This window comes from Catharus ustulatus, chromosome 2 (genome assembly GCF_009819885.2).
Source record: "Catharus ustulatus isolate bCatUst1 chromosome 2, bCatUst1.pri.v2, whole genome shotgun sequence".
Lineage (NCBI taxonomy): Eukaryota > Metazoa > Chordata > Aves > Passeriformes > Turdidae > Catharus > Catharus ustulatus.
In genome coordinates, this window is record NC_046222.1 from 47,918,748 (window position 1) to 47,937,956 (window position 19,209).

A 19,209-nucleotide genomic window follows, 5' to 3' on the forward strand; every position below is an offset into this window, starting at 1 on the left:
CACGGGGCCGGGGCGTGCCTGTGTAGGGGCGGCTCCGCCTGCACGGGGCCGGGGCGTGCCTGTGTAGGGGCGGCTCCGCCTGCACGGGGCCCGGGCGTGCCTCTGGAGGGGCGGCTCCGCCTGCACAGGGCCGGGGCGTGCCCGCCCCTGCTCCGCCCCGCCTCCACCTGGCAGCCATGACCCTGCCGGCTCCCCCCGTGGCTCGCAGCTCGCACTTCCGGGTAGGCAATTTTTTTGAACTTTGTCCATCAGATAAGGCGCACCGGACTATAAGGCGCACTTCCGGGTTCCAGGGAAAATTTTAGTCAAAAGGGTGCGCCTTATAGTCGTGAAATTACTGTAATTCTTAGAAACCAAACTTGGCTATGTCTTGCCCAACAAAACAAGTAAAATTTCCTCCCTTTGAACTATGAGTTATGATTTTCCACTCTTTCCTTTTCATACTTTGTGCTTTTCACACAGCACAATCATTCTGCTCCTATCATCCAAAACCAATTCACCTGGCAGGTGCTTCTAAGATGAGCAAGTATTCCCACTTTCTGTAAGAGAAACACAATTTTGATCATGAAGACTTATTTCTAGCTTACTGGATATGTGTACATGTTTTGTGGGGACCATACATCAGCCCCCATTTCCACATAACTCCAACAGACACCTCAGTGACTGATAGGTAGAATACTATCCTGGAATGGTGCTTATGTAAATGCAGGAGAGAAAACAGCAACAAAGATCTTTCAACCTCTCCCTGCATCCAGCTCTTCTGCTAATACTGGCAATTTAGATCAAGTTCCAATTATAGATCACTAAATAACCTATTAATAAAATAACTGATCTAAGCCAATTGTGAAATATATATGAAGAACATTTGCTGCAAACCTGTAAAACACAGGATATGATCATTTAGCCTCTGCTTCTACACATGATTGCTTGCAAGGGCTTAAAAAACAGAAGAAACGAGATTTCTCAAGAAACAAGAGATTAGGAGATACAGTCTCACTGAGGCTGGGCCTTCTTCACTATATTCACAGTTTGCCCAGTACATGTACAGGTGGGATGTTGTGTCTGATAACATAATCCCACAATAATAAACAAGCAAACTGACTGTAGTGAAGTCTACTGATCTTCCTTGTAAAAGACTTAACAGCATTTGTTGTGATGCTGGCATGTGAAATCACACAAGGACAAACTCAAAATCTGAAACAGATATCAATATTAATTTTATTTGCTGAAATCAACAATCAACTTTATATTATTATGCAATTTGGGTATGCTGTTTTCCTCCCCAAAGCAGTTTCCTTCCTGTCTGTTGCAATTCAGTCCTCAAACTGTTGTTGCTGTCTCTGCTCCTTTTAATGATTTGACGCTGTCATTTTGTTCTATGTTCAAGGCTGTTGGCTCACTGCCATATAGCCAGCATTTCTAATATTCATGCACTGATTAAATAATAACCTAAAGTGGCCTAGATAATAGGTTTGATAGGATCATTTATGAATATGGAGGAAAGGATGCAAGAACTAACAGAGGCAAAAAGTGACATTAGCCCATAGGAAGTTCATGGGAGGATCTTGATGTATGCATCCCATAGGGAAAGAAGAAACACTGATCTCAGAAAAAATAATTGGAATAAATTTATTCAAATCCAAACAACAATATCACATTACCAAAACAAAACAAAACTGAACAGACTCTCCCACAAATAACACTATTTTCTCTCACATGCTTCCTTCATCCTTCCTCACTGATTAACAAAGAGTTTAAGACCATGGTCAACTAATATAGCTGTAAAAAAAGGCAGCTGCTGTGAAGCTGAGAGGCTAATGAAAAGGATAGAGGCAATTTCTTGTATCTACCTCCACTTACTTCCACTAATAAAAACAAGACAATATTAGTACAATGTATAAGAGAAGGTTGCCATAGAATCATAAAGTGGTTTAGGTTGGAAAAGACTTCTCAGATCAAGTCCAACTGTTAACCCAGCACTGCCAAGTTCACCAGCAAACCATGTCCCTGACTGCCACATCCACATGTCTTGTCAATACCTCCAGGGATGGTAACACAACCACTTCCCTGGGCAGCCTGTTCCAATGCTTAACAACCCCCTCCATGAAGAATTTTTTCCTAATATCCAATCTAAACCTTCCTTGGTGCAACTTCATGCCATTTCCTTTTGTCCTATCACTTGTTACCTAGGAGAAGATACCCACCTGACTACACCCTCCTTTCAGGCAGCTGTGGAGTGATGAGGTCCCCCCTGAGCCTTCTTTTCTCCAGGCTGAACACCCCCAGCTCCCTCAGCTGCCCCTCACAGCACTTGTGCCCCAGACCCTTCCCCAGCTCCACTGCCCTTCTCTGGACACGCTCCAGCCCCTCAATGTCTTTCTTGCATTGAGGGGCCCAGAACTGAGCACAGGATTGGAGCTGTGGCCTCAGCAGTGCCCAGCACAGGGGGAGGTCACTGCCCTGCTCCTGCTGGCCACACCACTGCTGATCCAGGCCAGGATGCCATTGGCCTTCTTGGCCACCTGGGCACACCCTGGATCATGTTCAGCTGCTGTTTGCCAGCACCCCCAGGTCCTTGTCTGCCAGGCAGCTTTCCAGCCACTGCTTCCAGTCTGTAGTGCTGCCTGGGGTTGATGTGACCCCAGTGCAGGACCTGGCATGGCCTTGTTGAACCTCACACAATTGGACTTGACCCATCAATCCAGCCTGTCCAGATCCCTCGGCAGTGCCTTCCTGCCCCTCCAGCAAATCAACACTCCCACCCAACTTGGTGTCATCTGCAAATTTACTAAGGCATACTTGATGCCTTCATCCAGATAAGATATTAAACAGGACTGAACCCAACACTGAAGCCTGGGGGACACCACTAGTGACCAGCCCCCAGCTGAATGTAATTCCACTCCCCACCACTATCTGGGCCCAGCCATCCAGACAGTCTTTTACCCACGAAGTAGCCAGTTTCTCTGGGAGAATGCTGTGAGAAAATGGTGTCAAAGGCTTTACTAAAATCCAGGTAGACAATATCTTTTTCCTCATCCACTAAGCAGATCATCTGCTTTAGAAGGAGATCAAGTTAGTCAAGAAAATCCTTGGCAATGAAGAGGAGGTCCATAGTATTCCACATTATGTGAAGCAATACTGGGCAACCAAAGAGAAGTTGGCACTGCATGGAACTATGAACATAAGCCATCACATGTCCTGACATCAGCAATTTTGATTTAAACTGTCTCTGAGAGCAAGAGCCTGAGTCACTCTGTGAGCACATCAACAGGAGCAGCTCTAGACTCAGAGACAATGTACCTGCAAGTACAGAAGTGAAGCAATACTTCTCATAATCCAAGTTACTGAACCAGCCCACAAGGTGCTACTGTGGAAGAGGTTCAGTGCACAAGTGTACTGCAGCATTGCCTAAAAGACCCAGCAGCAGAGCAGGAGCCTACCATGCCAGGGACCATAAAAAAGCAAAATAAAGACACAGCCCATAATATAAAGAGCAAATATTTAGTTGATCATAACTTTTTAAAGTTTTTGTTGTTTGTTAAAGTCTTTGCTCAAACTTTTGTGATGCTGATCTATAATTTTTATCTCATTTTACGCAATTCACTTTTTATTTACCTGGGATTCACATACACTATTCCAAAAAAATCTAAAAATCTGCATTAACAATGCAAGACAGAAGTCAAACTGTTATTTTACTGCTTTGTCAAGTCAGTTTTGTATGCACAGGATTTTGCTGACAAAAGCAATTTTATTTCACTCAGGATATAAGCTCAAAGCACAGCAGCTCTGGGGATATTTGACCATAGCTTTGCTACAAATTCATCAGCAGGGGTGTACTCATCTATGGAAAGTGATTTTCTGTTGATACTGGATTATTAGCTAAACTTTTTCAATAGTTTTTTTACCTGACACTCAGACAGTTCTGAACTATGGCTACAGCAATGTTATCAAAGTATGATGGGATGAATCTTGGAAAAAATTTATTGCACAGCTAGCGTTTTAATAGCTTGTCATCTTACATTTGAGCATTTGTAACAGGATAATCAATACCCATTTCCTTCCACTGACTTCACATTTTAAATAAGTTTTCCTTACCATTACAGTAATTTCACGATTACAAGCCGCACGGACTATAAGCTGCATCTCCAGATGTCGGCAACATTTCATACTTTGTGCATACACAAGCCGCACCTGATTATAAGCCACTCTGTCGTTTGCAGCGAGGACCCGCGTGCAACAAAGTTGCCAAATAGTAACAGAACCGCGGCAGGGCGGGGTTTACTGGCTCAGCTCGGGCCGTGAGGGCTTGGCCCACTTGGGGCTGCTGACACGGCCAGGTGGTCCAGCTCGGTGGCGCCGCTCGGGGCTGGCCGCCGCTGCCGCCGGGCTCGCTCACCCCAGCCTGGCGCTGCCCCGTGGTGGCAGGCAGGGATGGAGCCCGCCGGCACCCACAGCGGCAGCGACAGGAGGGGAAGGAGCCCCCCAACTCCCGCGGTGGCGGCGGCAGGCGGGGACGGAGCCTGCCTGCTCCTGTGGCGGCAGGAGCCCCTGCCTCCCCCCTGGGTCATGGGGATGGCAGCACAGAGCCCCCTGCCTCTCCCCCGGGCTGCGCTGCCTGAAGGAGGGAGCTCCCGCCTCCCTCCCCCCCAGCATTGCCGGCACAGAGGCCGCCTGCACACGCCGCGCAACAGAGTAACCAATTTGTAATAATCGTGCAATCCCAGGTTTTACTGGCAGGTACTGGGCTCAGCACCTCAGCTGCACTTCCGGGGTTGGAAATTTCAGAAAATTTTTCACATATTAGCCGCTCCTGAGTGTAAGCCGCATTTCCAGGGTGGGAGCAAAATTTTAGTCAAAATGGTGCAGCTTATAATCGTGAAATTACTGTACATTAAAAAAAAAAGACAAGTCATAGTTGCAGCAATCCTAACCTGTTTGTTACATAACATTTCCAGAGTCTTGTGCAAAGGAAGCCTTCCCTTCATAACATTTTACACTACCTACCTTCTGCATTAAGGTGCATGGTTTCCAGAGGTCCAATAAATGCGTATCGCATCCCCAATCCATCAGACATCACAAGGTCTAGATCAGTAGGAGATATTACTCCTTCCTAAGCAGCGAAAGAACAACAGGAAGGAAGACTGGTGAATGTTTGCTTTTAATGCAAAATTTCCCTTTTTTTTGGGGTATATAATTATAAAATTAGGAAAGCAATAAAAACTAAGGCTAGAAATAGCAGCTAGGATCGCAAAGAGAAAAGCACAACTGTTTGCCAGAAATATCCATGTATTGTGGAAGCCTTCCTATGGTTCAGCTCTAGCACTGTATTTCATAGTCCCAGAACCGGAGAAGAAAGCAAGCACAACACTGTTAATAGCACATGGCCAAAAGAGTTTATATCAAATCCAAGTACCATACCAACCTTTTTAAATACAGAAATTTTGGCTAAATGTTACATCTCCCTTCATACTCTCTTAGTTCCAGATTTTTGGACAGAGTCCCAATTAACAGAACAGCAGTGCACCAGTGGATACTGCTCCTGACGCCACCTGCAAAAAAGGCCGGGTCCAAACATGCAGGCAATGCAGTTGCCACTCCCTCCCATAAAACTCACCAAACATTCAACATACCCAGCCTCAACCTGCCCAGGGTTCTTGAGTTCGTTGCCAGCCTGACATCTCAAGAGTTGGCAGGATACAGAGCAAGCAAAATGAAGCATTTCTCGTGTTAAAAGTTGAGCATTGCTATTCCACCTACATGTAGCACTTACAAGAAAGCCAATGCCTCCATCAGGTTGGGGCAAGCACAGAAAGGCTTGTAAAAAATTATTCACAGCTCTTTACCTGAACAGACTTACTTGAGAAGAATACAATTTATTACATGAGGTAGTTTTCCACCTACTAGAAAGATAGGAATTAATGAAGACTTGTTGTAACCACTTTCATCAGATGAAGCTTGGTTTCAAGAACTTGTCCTCTTTATTCTCAGAGACATGAAAACATTTCCTTCTGGGTAGGAAGGTGGAAGAGATGCTGAACTGCTTCTAATTATCTTTTCACCCTACTCTGAGGTGCTTGGCCTACTCAGTGCCTCTTCCTTAACAAGCCCCTTTAAGCTTCAGAATATTCATACTCATTTACTTATCTGCTTGGAGAAAACCACATAATTTTCTTTTAAATTTCTCTCTTGCAGGGCCCTGTCTGAATGCCCCTTTGTATCACACAGTCATGGGCTAGAGTTACAGGATGCAGGACAGCTCTTCTGATTTGTAGTAGACATTGACATCTGAGCTAGACATCTAGACTCTCTTTATAATCACCAGGGAGAAAAAGGAAATCAGCATCCTAAAGCAGGTATCTAGAGTAGGTAAGATGAGTTGTGTCCTAGAAGGGCCTAATTCTCCTCACTGATTGAAAGGTGAGTAAGAAGTTCAGATATCACTGCCTACATTTTCGATATCCCATCTTAAATGAACTGAATCTCATCCACAGTGTCTTCCTGTGTCCATCATTTACATCATCTACTTCTACTTTAAAAGAAACTTAAAAGCCACAAATCAACATAACTTCTACAGCTGGCTGCAGACATGGAGTTTCATCATTTCAGGCTTAAACTGAGACTTGGTAAGACAACCTCAAGGCTCAACCTGTTAGTAGGCATTGTTCCTATCAAATCCCAGCCTGTCTGAATCCCTGTTGCAGAACTCTACCTTGAAAAAATTAACATAATTATTAAGATTTATGTACCATATGTGGAACACAGTTCTCCTAATTAGCCATAAAATGGCAGGGACAAGAAAGCATTTTCTTCAAATTAAAGGTAAAGCATAGGCATGGTAAAGTAACTCATCTAGAGGCAGACAGGTCTGCATAAAGACAGGACTCAACAAAACCTCAGACAGAATTCAGATTACAGACCAGCATCAGGGTAACTAACACAGGCACCATACGTTCTGTTAAAGCTTTTTCCCCTGACATGGCAACACAACTTCTCTGAACAACATCAGCAAAGTCAACAAAAGTGTTCTTCTGTTGGGAGTGCTTCATCCAAACAATGAGTTGTGCTGGTAAAGCTGTGCTTGATGAGTGGTCCCCCCCTGCCCCCACCGTTTGACATGGATTTGTGGACAAAAGACTAACCACAAATTCCAGACAAGCATTTGAACTACAGCAGCAGTTCAAAACTGTAAACATAATGTTAAAAGAGTTAACAGGCTCTTGAAACACTTCAGAATCATTGTAAATTAATTTCCAAATTAATAACTTGCTTTCTTTGGATACCACAGTCCTCAGCTATTATACTGATATTTGAAGACCTGGTGCCCTCAGAATCACGAGATGAGTGCTTTGCTCTTGGCCTTTTGACTATAGCTGCAATTTGATGTTTACAGCTGCTGAAGGGCAAAAATTGCTGCTACCAGAAGGAAACCATGACAGATCCCTTCAGCTGAGGGATACAATGTTCTATACAAATGAGCTCAGCTTCTTCCTGTCAAAAAGACCCTCCTGAAAAAAAGCTTTTTACTTCTTCTCTTCATAAATTAAGAACACATAAATGATAAACAAGTTAGACCTTCCTACCCTAGGGAATAATCCTCCTCCCATTTATGATAAGGACATCACAAACTGGTGGAATGATTCACCAGGCTGCAAGGTCAGCAAGGTGTCTTCCACAAGGATTGGTGTTTATGCAAAGAACTAAACAAGAAAGAGCTCCTATCTGGTTTCACTAAGTGTAGGTGTGAATCAATCTTCCCAAGGGGATTTTTCATCCTGGATTACCCTTCTGGTAAACCTCTGCCTCCAACACTTGTCAGAGGGAAGATGAAGCATGTTAAGAGTTTACTAGAAGCTCTGAGAGCTACAGAATTAAGACTTAAAATAAATTCCACCAAAATCCTCAGTGATCTCAATGGCCAGTCAAATTGCAAAACCCAGACTATCTCAGAGTCCTTCACACTTCTTACAACAATATTTATATACCACAATCTCATTTTCCTAGAGATTTTAGCCTCCAGTGATACCACAGAATTATCCTAATGAGCCCTTGGTACTTTATTAGTGCTTCTCCCTCTGTAGGGACACTTTTAACCTTTCCAGAAACCTGTGGTGGTTCTGCAGTCTCCAGCATTAGGCTCTGACCCAACCTGCTTGGTTTTAATTAGCAGTCTTTCTTTGCATCTCTGAGTCACGCCCGCATCGCAACTTCTGTCACGGACTTGGTTTGTAATCATACCAAATGTAATGGCCAAAAAACACCACAATCTTAGTTTTTCTGATTTCACTAATTCACCCTGTTCTCCTACTCACTCTGGTCTGTTACAGAGTTATTTTGGATTTTACTGCCTCCTGGACCACATAATTTCTGTTTCCAAATCTGCTGCTTCATCGTCTGTATTTCCCAAATCCTGTATCCTTTTTTTTTCTGATTGCCACTAATATATGCATTCTGTCTCAGCAGTACTTGTTACACCCTCCTCTTCACTATCACTCCAATCAAGTCCCTTACATCCACACCCTGATGACATCTTTTTCCAGTCCTGTCTTTTTGAGCATATGACTTTTCTCCTATATCCCTCCACATCTTTCCATTTCATAATGTTTCAGAAACTTGTAGCCTACACACTTCACATGTCCTTGCTTTGCTGGCCTTTATCTTCCTTCTTCCATGCCACCCTCATTCAGCTCACTCTATAAGAAACACTTAGTATCAACACTATTTTTCTTCCTGTCCCTTTAAACTTCGTTTTTATGATATTCCCCCTTTTATGGGGCACTGTAACTAAATGCTTAATCCTATACTTTATTTTCAATCTTTTGGAAAAGTCCTCTGAATAACACTGTAATATAATAATTAATAGTAAGGAATTTGGACTTTAAAAGTCTTGCCAGCATTTAAAGTCTGTTAAGCTAGTCACTTGAGAAAGGAGATGTACATGAATTAATGATTGAAGCCGATGCACCTGATTGCCACAAAAACAAACTAAAATGGACACATAGCCAAACCATGACTTTATTTTCCAAAAGGTTAACAAAAAATCAAGAGCTGCCCATTCTTCTCATGTTTTACAATGACTACAACATAAAAGAAAATCCTCTTTTAAAGAAAAAAGACCAAATTAAGACAGTATTAAAATCCTATACAGAGATGAGTAGAGGACTTACACAATCCATCCTGTAACAGTTTTAACATGTTCCTAAAAGCAGCTGAAACTCCTAAATTATATCAAGGTTAAAAAACTGTTATGCTCCACTTGCTATCTCCACTGCTGTATTTTATGCCCTCCTTGCAAATTCCAGTTGATGCTTAGGAAAATATTTCAAAAAGGTAAGATTTCACTCAGTGATCCACAGTTAAATGACAACCATAGCTACTCAGAGTAAGGCTTGAGACTTCTGAACTGAAGCGTTGGTGAAACTGTTTGGTTGTTATTTTCTGGGTAATGTTAACCAAAATTTTACCTTCAGAACAAGATAAAAGTCAAGCTATTTAATTATTACCCTTTGCAATATAATCCTAAACTACTCTAAAGTGTACTGCTACTGGTAAAAACACAAAAGTAATGATATCTACAGTGCACAGTGTGCTTTCCAGGCAAATAAATGCAGTAAACTTCTGCTCCAAGAGTTATGAACAAAATCAGACACACCAGTGACCACTGGTCAGGGAGATGTGAGAAAATAAATAAATGGCAACGAATAATAACAAAGCAGTTTCAGGTATTTTTCCTGTTACTGGCTAAAGGTTATTCTAATGGTTCCAAACTGGTAGTATAAAAATTTAGGGTTGATAAGAGAGGAATAAAGATCTTCAACCTCAACATCTCACAGTACTTCCTTTACTCTCATCATTATCAGCTTTGCAACATTTCTACCAGAGCCCTAACAACTGAATACATAAATAAGAATGCCAGTCTCAGATAGGTTATGACTCTTACAGAAAGTTCTCAGATACATACATGACCTTAAAGAGACAGATAGGACTGCTCCCATTATCTGCTTTATCATGGAATACCTGTGGAACAGGAGGAGATGGAGATAACCGATACAAAAATTTCCTGCCACAAACACCTCCACTGCCCAAATCCTTGTGACTCGTAAGTCAAAGCAATCTTTGAAAAGACACCTTGCTGCAAAAAGACCAATTCAGACCCAAAATAAAACGTCTCTTTGTAGCCCTCTTGCCTCAAAGAGAAGCACTTGCTCAAATTACATCTTTTAGACCCATAAATCCATGGTCTTTGCTTCTATGTTCTTGTAAAGTCAAACTTCTGCATTCTGTAATCTACACTCCTAATTATCCACATAAGTAAAGTTCTCAGCATTCAACTGTACATCTCCAGATGAGTTTTCTTTCTCCTACTGTCCTCCAAATTGGATCTCAACTTGCAAGCCTATTAATTTTTTACCACTTTACTGCCACACTTCCCACTCCCACATTCAGTCCAGTCCTGCATTCACAGCACTCATTTTGTGCCCAGTTGTAAAATCCCAGCCTCCCTGTGAGTGCAACTGGGAATCCCAGCACCTTTGGTAAAGACAAACTGTATCCCAATACTCAGGTTTCTCATTGCTATTTTAATCTCTTTGCCCTGAATTATGGTTCTCTCTGTGCTCTGGCACCCATGCCATGTACAACTGGAGCACCATGTGGAGTCTTGAGCCTGCACCCAACGTGCTGGCAGAGCTTTACGTCAAATTTCTGGCTGTGTTAAAAGTGTATCCTACTCTTGGACCCACATGGCAGAAGTCAGTGAGCCCCATACAACATTGAGCAAGCAGATTCCTTTACCACATTTCATTCTACACAGCTGCATCTTTACTTCCATGCTCTGTATCAGAGCCTTTCTCCCATCACGATTCCTTGCCCATGTCTCATCCATCCCAACACAGCACTGCTAAAGAAAAGACAAAGATTGGCAGGTTGTCCATTTCCCAGATAGATTTGGGAGCTAAAACATATTCTGGAAGCTACTCAGCCTACCTATTATAAAGTTTTCAAGATAAATGCTGTAAGTACAGCTGTACTGCATGTCTGTCTTACCACCAGTGACTTTAACAGGACATTAGCAGGTCTACCGGGGAAACTTCCACTAGTGTCTTTAACAACATGAGCTCAACTGACTGAAAAAACAAAAAACCACAAACAAAAAAAACCCAACCAACCAACAAAAAAAACCAACAAAACAACTCAACAACCCCCCTGTGCTTCTCAGAATAATGAAAACATTTGTTCAAGATGTTACCAATATGAGGAGTCTCTCAAAAAAAGAGTTGGGGAGATTTATGTTTTCAGCATTAAGAATTGGAAAGTGACTTCACTATCAGAAGCAAGAATTATGTTTCCTCATTTGGAAAGTGGAATATACCAAAAGAATATGACTTGCAATAAAAATTAAAAAGTTGGCAGCGCAACAGTAGAAAAACACAAACTGCCCCAGGCCTGCAGTTCTCACCTATCTGCAGTGATTCTCCTCCCATCAAAGGCACTGTGCAGCCTGAAGTCACACAGCTGAAAACTACACACCTTTGACAGCTGCTACTGTTCAGGCTTCTGTAATGGAAATATGGCTACCAAAGTTGTTACTGTTTAAATGTGTATTTGGCTACAACACAATAAAATTATACAAGAACAGAACAACTTGGAAACTTTGATTTACAACAAAACTAACTTTCTTTATCTGGCAATCCTTCAAGCCCTATTTTGTTACTGTTCACATAACCACCACTACCACGAAAGCATCCATACAACAGGTTCATACTAAAGGTTTGCTCAGTACTTCCTTTCCAACAGCAGCCCACAAAGTATTCTTAAATTCCTTCCACAGCAGGACCAAACAGAGAATGATACTTTCAGGGATATGTACTGTACTGCCTCAGCTCCCAGCAGTCCAGTCTTTGAGACTGAAGCTGGAGGTTGCTTCTACACAGTCCAACATGAATGTGTCTAAATGATCTCTGGATCCATTCAAATTTTTAGCACTTTAGGTTACTGTGGCAGTGGCTTCCACTGAGTTTATGCTCTCAGAGATGTGAAAGAATCCTGTCAGATTTCTGAGGCATTACCTGAATGCCTGTGCTGACCAAGGGTGACTAGTCCACAGTTTCCCAACAACTCCCTGAATTCTTATAAAAGAGGTAAGGTGTGCTGACTTCCATTTTTGCAGTATTATGCTAGATAGTGTATAAAAAGGTACTTAAATTAGTATTTAATCAACTTCATATTTTAGTTTTGTGATCCTCGGGTAAGTTCAATTTCTCCTCCACAGTCTGTATTATTCATTTACCTTCACCTCCTTCAAAAATATTGGTTTTAGCATGACTTACTTTATATCAGATCTCTTCCTTTCAAGGAAAGGTTACACTGTTGGAAACTCTTATTAATGAATGTTGAAGCTGAGCTACCTTTTTCCTCATTAACTTAACCTTCCATGCTCACGATTTTTAGTAGTTGTTTTTACACTTTTATTCTCAAAGATAGTTTTTCACCAGTGATCTTATGGTTTCAAAAATAATTTAGAGGCTAATTTGGATAGGGCCAGACTCGTCAGTGGTGCCCAGAAACAGGACAAAGGGCAATAGGCACGAACTATAAACTCAGAAAGTTCCATCTGAATAGGAAGAAAAAAATTCTTTACTATGAGAGCGACAGCATTGGAACAGGCTGCCCAATGAGAATGAATATTCTCCTCTGAAGTTATTCAAAACCCACTGAGACATAATCCTGTGAACCCTGCTGTATTAGGGGGGTGGGATAGATGATCTCCAGAGGTCCCTTCCAACTCAAACTATTCTGTGATTGGATGTTTTGTCTTTTCTATCCTATATTTTCCAACATGACTACAGCTTTCTGAAGGTGTTTTTCTTATCATAAACTTAAGACTCTGTATTAAATGTTTAATGACAGAAGCCATTTTAAACACATCTAAAATGTGTTTAAAACTGTCACAACACTGTTTTACTTATTGTTATTCACCATTTCCTTTATATTGTTGTATTATGTTGCTACTGAAAGCCAGCTACAGGTAAGCAAAGTTAGTTCAGCAACTATGTTTAAACACTTATTTGGAAAGAGTCACTTTGTTTACAGTAATATTCCCTTAGTTTTAAGATCTTTACCTGTATTTATGTGCATGGTTGTTTTAAATAGCTTGAAAAATCAAAACATTCCACAACAAAAAAGTCCTATTAAAACCCAGTTGAAACTCTTCTCAAGAGAATAGCAACAGATTCATAACTCAGCTCCTGCTGATGAAAGATCAGACTTTTCAGCACAGAACAGCCAACTGTGGGAAAAGCTGAAGGCACACAAACAAATGATTCTCAGCTAGAAGTCTGAATGGGCAGGAGGAGGAGAAATCTGTCTTTACCTACAAGTATCAAGTAACAGTTAAACCTGTGAATGCAGTTCCTGAAAGGCCAAAGAGAAAACCATTTAAAATATTTTCATGACCATTGTACAGTAGGCCAAAAATACTAGAAAAAAAACATACTGAAAATTATGAGAAGCCTACAAAAAGAAAAATTAGTATTTTGATTCCTGTGCTTTTAAAATTATTCTTTTGATTGCCCTGAAAATAACAGCATTCTGAAAAAAAAGAAAGCAGGATAAAGAATAGTTTTTACCATTGCATATCACCTTGTTTTTGTAAGTCTTTGTTTTTTATAATTGATGTCAATTCTTACTGGGCTTAATTTATACTTAAATAAACATTTTATGTTTATAAGGGACAGCTGAACAAATTTAAAGGATGTCTAAATATACCATCTCACTTATCACATCTGACCAAGTACTGAAAAAAAAGATATACATACACCCACAAGTCTCCAAGCTTCACTGATCACTGCATACTGTAGCCGATTCAGAACAAACCCTTCGATTTCTCTGTTTAGCTTGACAGGAGACTGACCAATCTTCTTCATCAGGGCATAGGTTCTCTCTGTTGTAGAAGGATCTGTTTCTGGATGAGGAACAATTTCAACCAATGGCACAAAGTAAGGTGGATTTACCTCAAGAAGAAGCACAAAAGAACAACATTAGCCACCAACAGAACAAGTTAATAATAAAGCATCTTTATAGTTGGCACTAGCTTGGGTAATTTCCATGAACACAGCAAGCCTGACATTCAGACCTTGAAAGACTTCACCAATCCAATAAAAGCTGGTGCATTCATTCAAATTAAAATAAATAATTAAACTTGCACTAAATCAAACTCTGTTTAACCCCAGCAAAATTCATGGAGCTACACCAGAGATGACAGTACTCAAACAGTACTGGAAGACTTTATTCTGACTTGAGGAAATGTTTGCTCAATATTCAGGCTGCTTGTTGTTCTAAGACATATGGTCACCACCTGCCTTTCCAAATTAAGCACGGCATTTCCTTTTAGACAGTCAGGAACTTTATAACAAAATTATTGCTAAACACCACCTGTAAGATGCAACACTTAACAGATAAGCAGCTACTGACCCAAGCCGGTAAATATATGCTAAATACAGTAACAGATATCACATAAAACATACTTTGAAAATGTTGCAGAACAGGTTACCTTAAAACACTGTACTTAGAAAAAAATTAATTACCTCTCCCTGTGCCTCTTCCCAAATGTAATTTCTTATCAAGTCAAGACTTTTGTGTTACATATTTTTGAAGTATAAACCAAAAAATCCTAAAGAACATCCCAGAAACAGCTGAAAGTTCTTCAGGTCATAGTGTTATTACAGACAGTAACACTGCATGCATACTCTTTCCAAAGTAGCAGTCCTTCAGCAGCTGTACTCTTAAAGGTGGTAAATTCAGCTCTCCATCTAGTTCCAGGCAATAGAAGGAGCTAACATATAATAAATTACTACCAGAAATAACACTGATATTTAAGGGATGGTAAGTAAGAACAGATTTTTTTTATCATGCTCCCTTATAGTCAACTACTCTTAACATTGCTCCTGTAAATGCAAGTACAGGATTTAGTCACAGGAATGTGCAAGTAGCCTTTCCTCCTTGCCTGTTCTTTCTTTTCAATATTTACATGGTTCTCTCTCCTGCAGAGTCTGGCATCTGCTCTAACTACTGATGTAACACACTTCATTCCTATTAGAGGGCCTTGTGCCCCAACATAGCCTCTCTCACATCAGTGTTTTTGGCAGTGCCACCACCGATGCTGAGAACAGTGCAGTGGATGGACACCATCGCCAGGCAATTGAGCAAGACCCAAAACACTGCAAGCACCAAGAAATTCTCTGAGGATTTTCTAACCCTAAAGTATATTGCAGGTTCCAAACAGAAAGAGGACAAGTTAATTATTGAGAGAGACTAAGGCTATTAAAAATTTCTTCAAAGATAAGTGTTGACAGTGATCTTATTGAAGTATTCAATTTCATGAACTTGGCACAGGGAGCATATGGGTGTGTTCATGAGCACACCGAGGAGACACAGGGAGACAATTTTTCAGGAGTGAGATAATAGATATTGGTAAAAACTGAAATGGTAAAACATAGATGAAATAGGGAATGGGGGAAAGTTTCTAAAAATGAGAAGCATGTCAGGGAACAGAAGGTCACCTTAGTGTAACAAAGTGACAGCTAAGAAAGGAGATGACAAAGAAAACACCAAAAAGAATTAAGTTATACAAAAGCTGTCAATAAACACAAATATTAATTTTAATGGACCAGTAATAAGATGGGAACAAAAATCAGAAGACACAAATAATTTCTAACAGGACTAGTGGAGTTAAAAAAATAATCTGAGAGAGTTTAATGCAGTTTTAAAGTTATTTGATTGCAAGCTTTCCTGCGCAACAGGGGACTTCAGTGTCACAGTCTCCTCTAGCTCCATATTTCTAGTTGTGTGGCCTAGCAGGCATATACAGTACATGAGAAGAGAACCACCCTCAGCAGACATCTACTGATCTACTGCCTGAAGCTTTCAGAGAACAGCTGTACCTGTTTTGTATTGTAAATATTGTGTGCATTTCTATCACACAGCTGTGCTGTGGGGTTTTGTATTTTTTTTCTAATTACTGAACTATGTTAAGCAAAGGGATGAGCTGCTTCTGCCCTTTGGCACTTCATTTCATTTAACCTCAACACCCTCTCCTGTGCCAGAGACTCTACAACTTCAGCTTTTGATTTTTCTGGTATATCAAATTCCACATTTCTTTTCAGTGTCTTGCAGAGCTGCTTGCTTCCTGTAGCCATCAAATCCTACTATTGTGTTCAAGATCTTAGTAAAAAATAAAACAAAATGAAAAAAAAAAGCACCAATTACTACAAAAGCAAGTGTGTTTCTGCAGATGCAGAAAAGCCCCTAGAAAAGTACACTGGTTTACAGCTTCTTTGGTACACTCAGGATAGCTGAGATTACTAAGAAAACAGCCACTCTGGAACAAGTGGACATTTTTAGGTACTCCAGAGCGTTTGCTTTGACAAAATTCAGATCTTTACAACAGAAATAGAGAAAATGTTTATGCAGAGACTAACTACCTTTCCAGATCTGATAAAATCTGTTTTCAGGAGTGGTTCCTACAAAGACTGCAGTTCAGACTAAACAAAGTCAGCTGGTACAGACCAACTTGGGAAAATCAGTAAAATCAGAGACTGACAAACAGTCAGGCAGCCATGAACTGGTTAAAAAAAATTTGTATAGTCACTTAATATAGAAATGTTAAAGAGACATTCTCTCTTCTCTTGCACTAGAGAAAATTACAACCCTGGAAATAAGAGATAAGGAACTACTGAATTTTTAGATTGAGAAAGGCTAGATCTAGGCACAGATAAATATTTTGAATTTTGATTTTTTTTATAATTAAAAGGGATTGAAAACTTATTATACAGAAGCAAACTAAAGCAAGCTTTTTGTTCCTCTTGCCACACAGACAACCCCAGGCACAATGGTGGTGGTGGAGGGGTGTCAGAAAGGCACTGACCAACTGCTTTGACACTACAGCATTAGGCTACAGGTAGCTGTAGAGACACTAGAGTAAAGTAGTGCTGTATTTCTGTACTCTTGAGCAGGCCCAGGGAACTGACATTTACTTTACACTCTGAGGGATGCCCTGGAGAGACATCATACAATTACCAAACTGCAGAGACCAGGGCAGCCCCTTTTTTCATGACAACAGTCCTCTTAACTGATCAGCTGACCAACCAGACTAACATTGGGTTAACAAATTAATTTAATATTATTCTTGAATAATGGAAAACAGAAGAAACACAGTGATGATCAAGATAAAACGCTCTTCCATACTGAGAAGAGATGTGATAAACTGCTGTCTGGCAGTTCCAAACAGACCTCTCAGAAGCTCACAAGTGTCTTTGACCATTTGCTGCTGCAACCTCCAGTCATTCCATCTTTGCATCATTGACCTGTCCCAGCTGGTCATGAAGCATGCAAATTCAGCTCCAAGTCAAATTTGTTCCATTCCATCATTCCTTAATTCCTCTTTCAGGGATTAAGGAACACTGCTTCTGCATCACAAGTCTGAAGAAACTGGAGTCTAAATTTCCCATATTTTATCAATATAGCCCGATAAGCACATGCAGCTCAGTGTTTGGATTCTTACTGTTACCCAACAGAAGCTAAAAAAGGATACTAGAAAGGACTAACATGACACAAGAAGAAAATAGCAATGTTATGAGTTTGTACCCAAAACATAGAATTCCTACATTTTGAAAGCCAGTAGTTTGAGAAACAAACAACAGTATGAGCGTAACAGCTCACACAGAACATATCATGAGCCAACAGTATGCAACATGCTACATCTTCTCAATTTTGTAAATTAGTGCTGCTGCTTTCAGAATAACCAAACTAAAACTTTTTTGAAAAGCTGGCCCTGCACACTAACAATGGCACACAAGATTACCCAAATCTCGTGAGTATAATACCATTCTGAGTCTTTCAGTCTGCAGGAAGGAGCTTGGGATGCAGTTTACACAAAAAGGAAACATGCCATCATACTTACAGGATGTGACACGATGCACTGCTTGACATGTTTAAGGCCAGTGAACAATTTGCTGGGTAAGAGACAAGAGGTCGAGCTGCTCAATATAACATTGTCATCCACAATAAGATCCAACTGACTGAAAATCTTCTTTTTCAGTTCCAGGTTCTCTGGAGTACATTCCTGGAATAAAACCAAAAAACAGTATTAGAAGTCATGTAGTTCAATAGTATCTATCCTTATATCTCAGACTTCACTGATCCTACACTGACACCTAAGAATCCAGCACAAACCATCAACTTTAATCAGCCTAGATATACCACTGAGCCATTAACACAAAAATATCTTCCCACAGTTAAAGAAATGGAAAACCCAAGAGTTTATGTACAGCAGAAGATGGACCACCACATCCTACAGGAGATTCAATGCAAAAGAAAATATTCTGCTTTCTCTAAAATACAGACTTTAACTCTCACAGGGAGAAAACACAATACAGAAGAGTAAGACCTGGTCACTACTTTTTTTTTAAAGAGAATCTCACATGATAGAGGTCAGTATTCTCTCTCAGACAAGATGGAAATGAACAGATGTATCTTAAGAGAAACTTGCAATCTCCAGAATTATGACAGGAGATTCCAAGCTACAGCTCTGCAACCTGTGCATAAACAATTCCTAAAGCTGAAATTAATGAAGATACTTATACATTTCAAGTGTGAGGCTCACTGAGAAAGACTTATGAAGACCATCTGAAGCAGAATGAATGCTATCAAAACTTCTCCCAAAGCTACTGAGCACATTCAGCTCTACATCACTATGTGAAATTTCACATGTGTGAGCCAAGAGCCACAACCTACAGTAACTAGAAGGAGAGCATAGAGCAAAGACCCACTAGTCTGGGAGGAAAAGGACATGGGATAATAACTACAGTGGATCCCACGAGCAACAGAAAAGTCTTCAGCCTATGAGAAGAATGGAGGAAGAAGGCCAGCCTTCTTCGAGGGTTTTTGGAAAAGTTTAAGAAAATCCAAACAGGACCCCAAAGTTGCAAAACCTCAGCCTTCCCCTTAAAATACACAGAAAATACCTGCTCTTTTCCAAGTCTAACCTTGTCTTACCTGTCAGTACTTTATTCTGTCCTTTCTGTTATGCTGAACTACACACAACAAGGTTAGGGGGAAAGGTTACACATTTGACATGATCCAAAATGTACATTTTACATGTGCTGCTTCAGACAGGCTCTGTGGCAAGAATGCCCAGGGCCAGAGTTTTAAACC

The 19,209-nt window shown here is 40.7% G+C and overlaps 1 protein-coding gene across 1 annotated transcript in view; it reads right to left on the bottom strand.

Moving 5' to 3' along the window:
* Positions 1-19,209, bottom strand: part of CRYL1 (crystallin lambda 1) — a 53,707-nt gene that overhangs the window by 13,903 nt on the left and 20,595 nt on the right. Inside the window, exons 4-6 of the mRNA XM_033052810.2 lie at positions 17,957-18,118; positions 13,815-14,009; positions 5,005-5,110 (exon numbers count right to left, since the gene is read on the bottom strand). Coding sequence (XP_032908701.1) covers positions 5,005-5,110; positions 13,815-14,009; positions 17,957-18,118 — 463 coding nt within the window. The remainder of the gene's footprint in view (positions 1-5,004; positions 5,111-13,814; positions 14,010-17,956; positions 18,119-19,209) is intronic.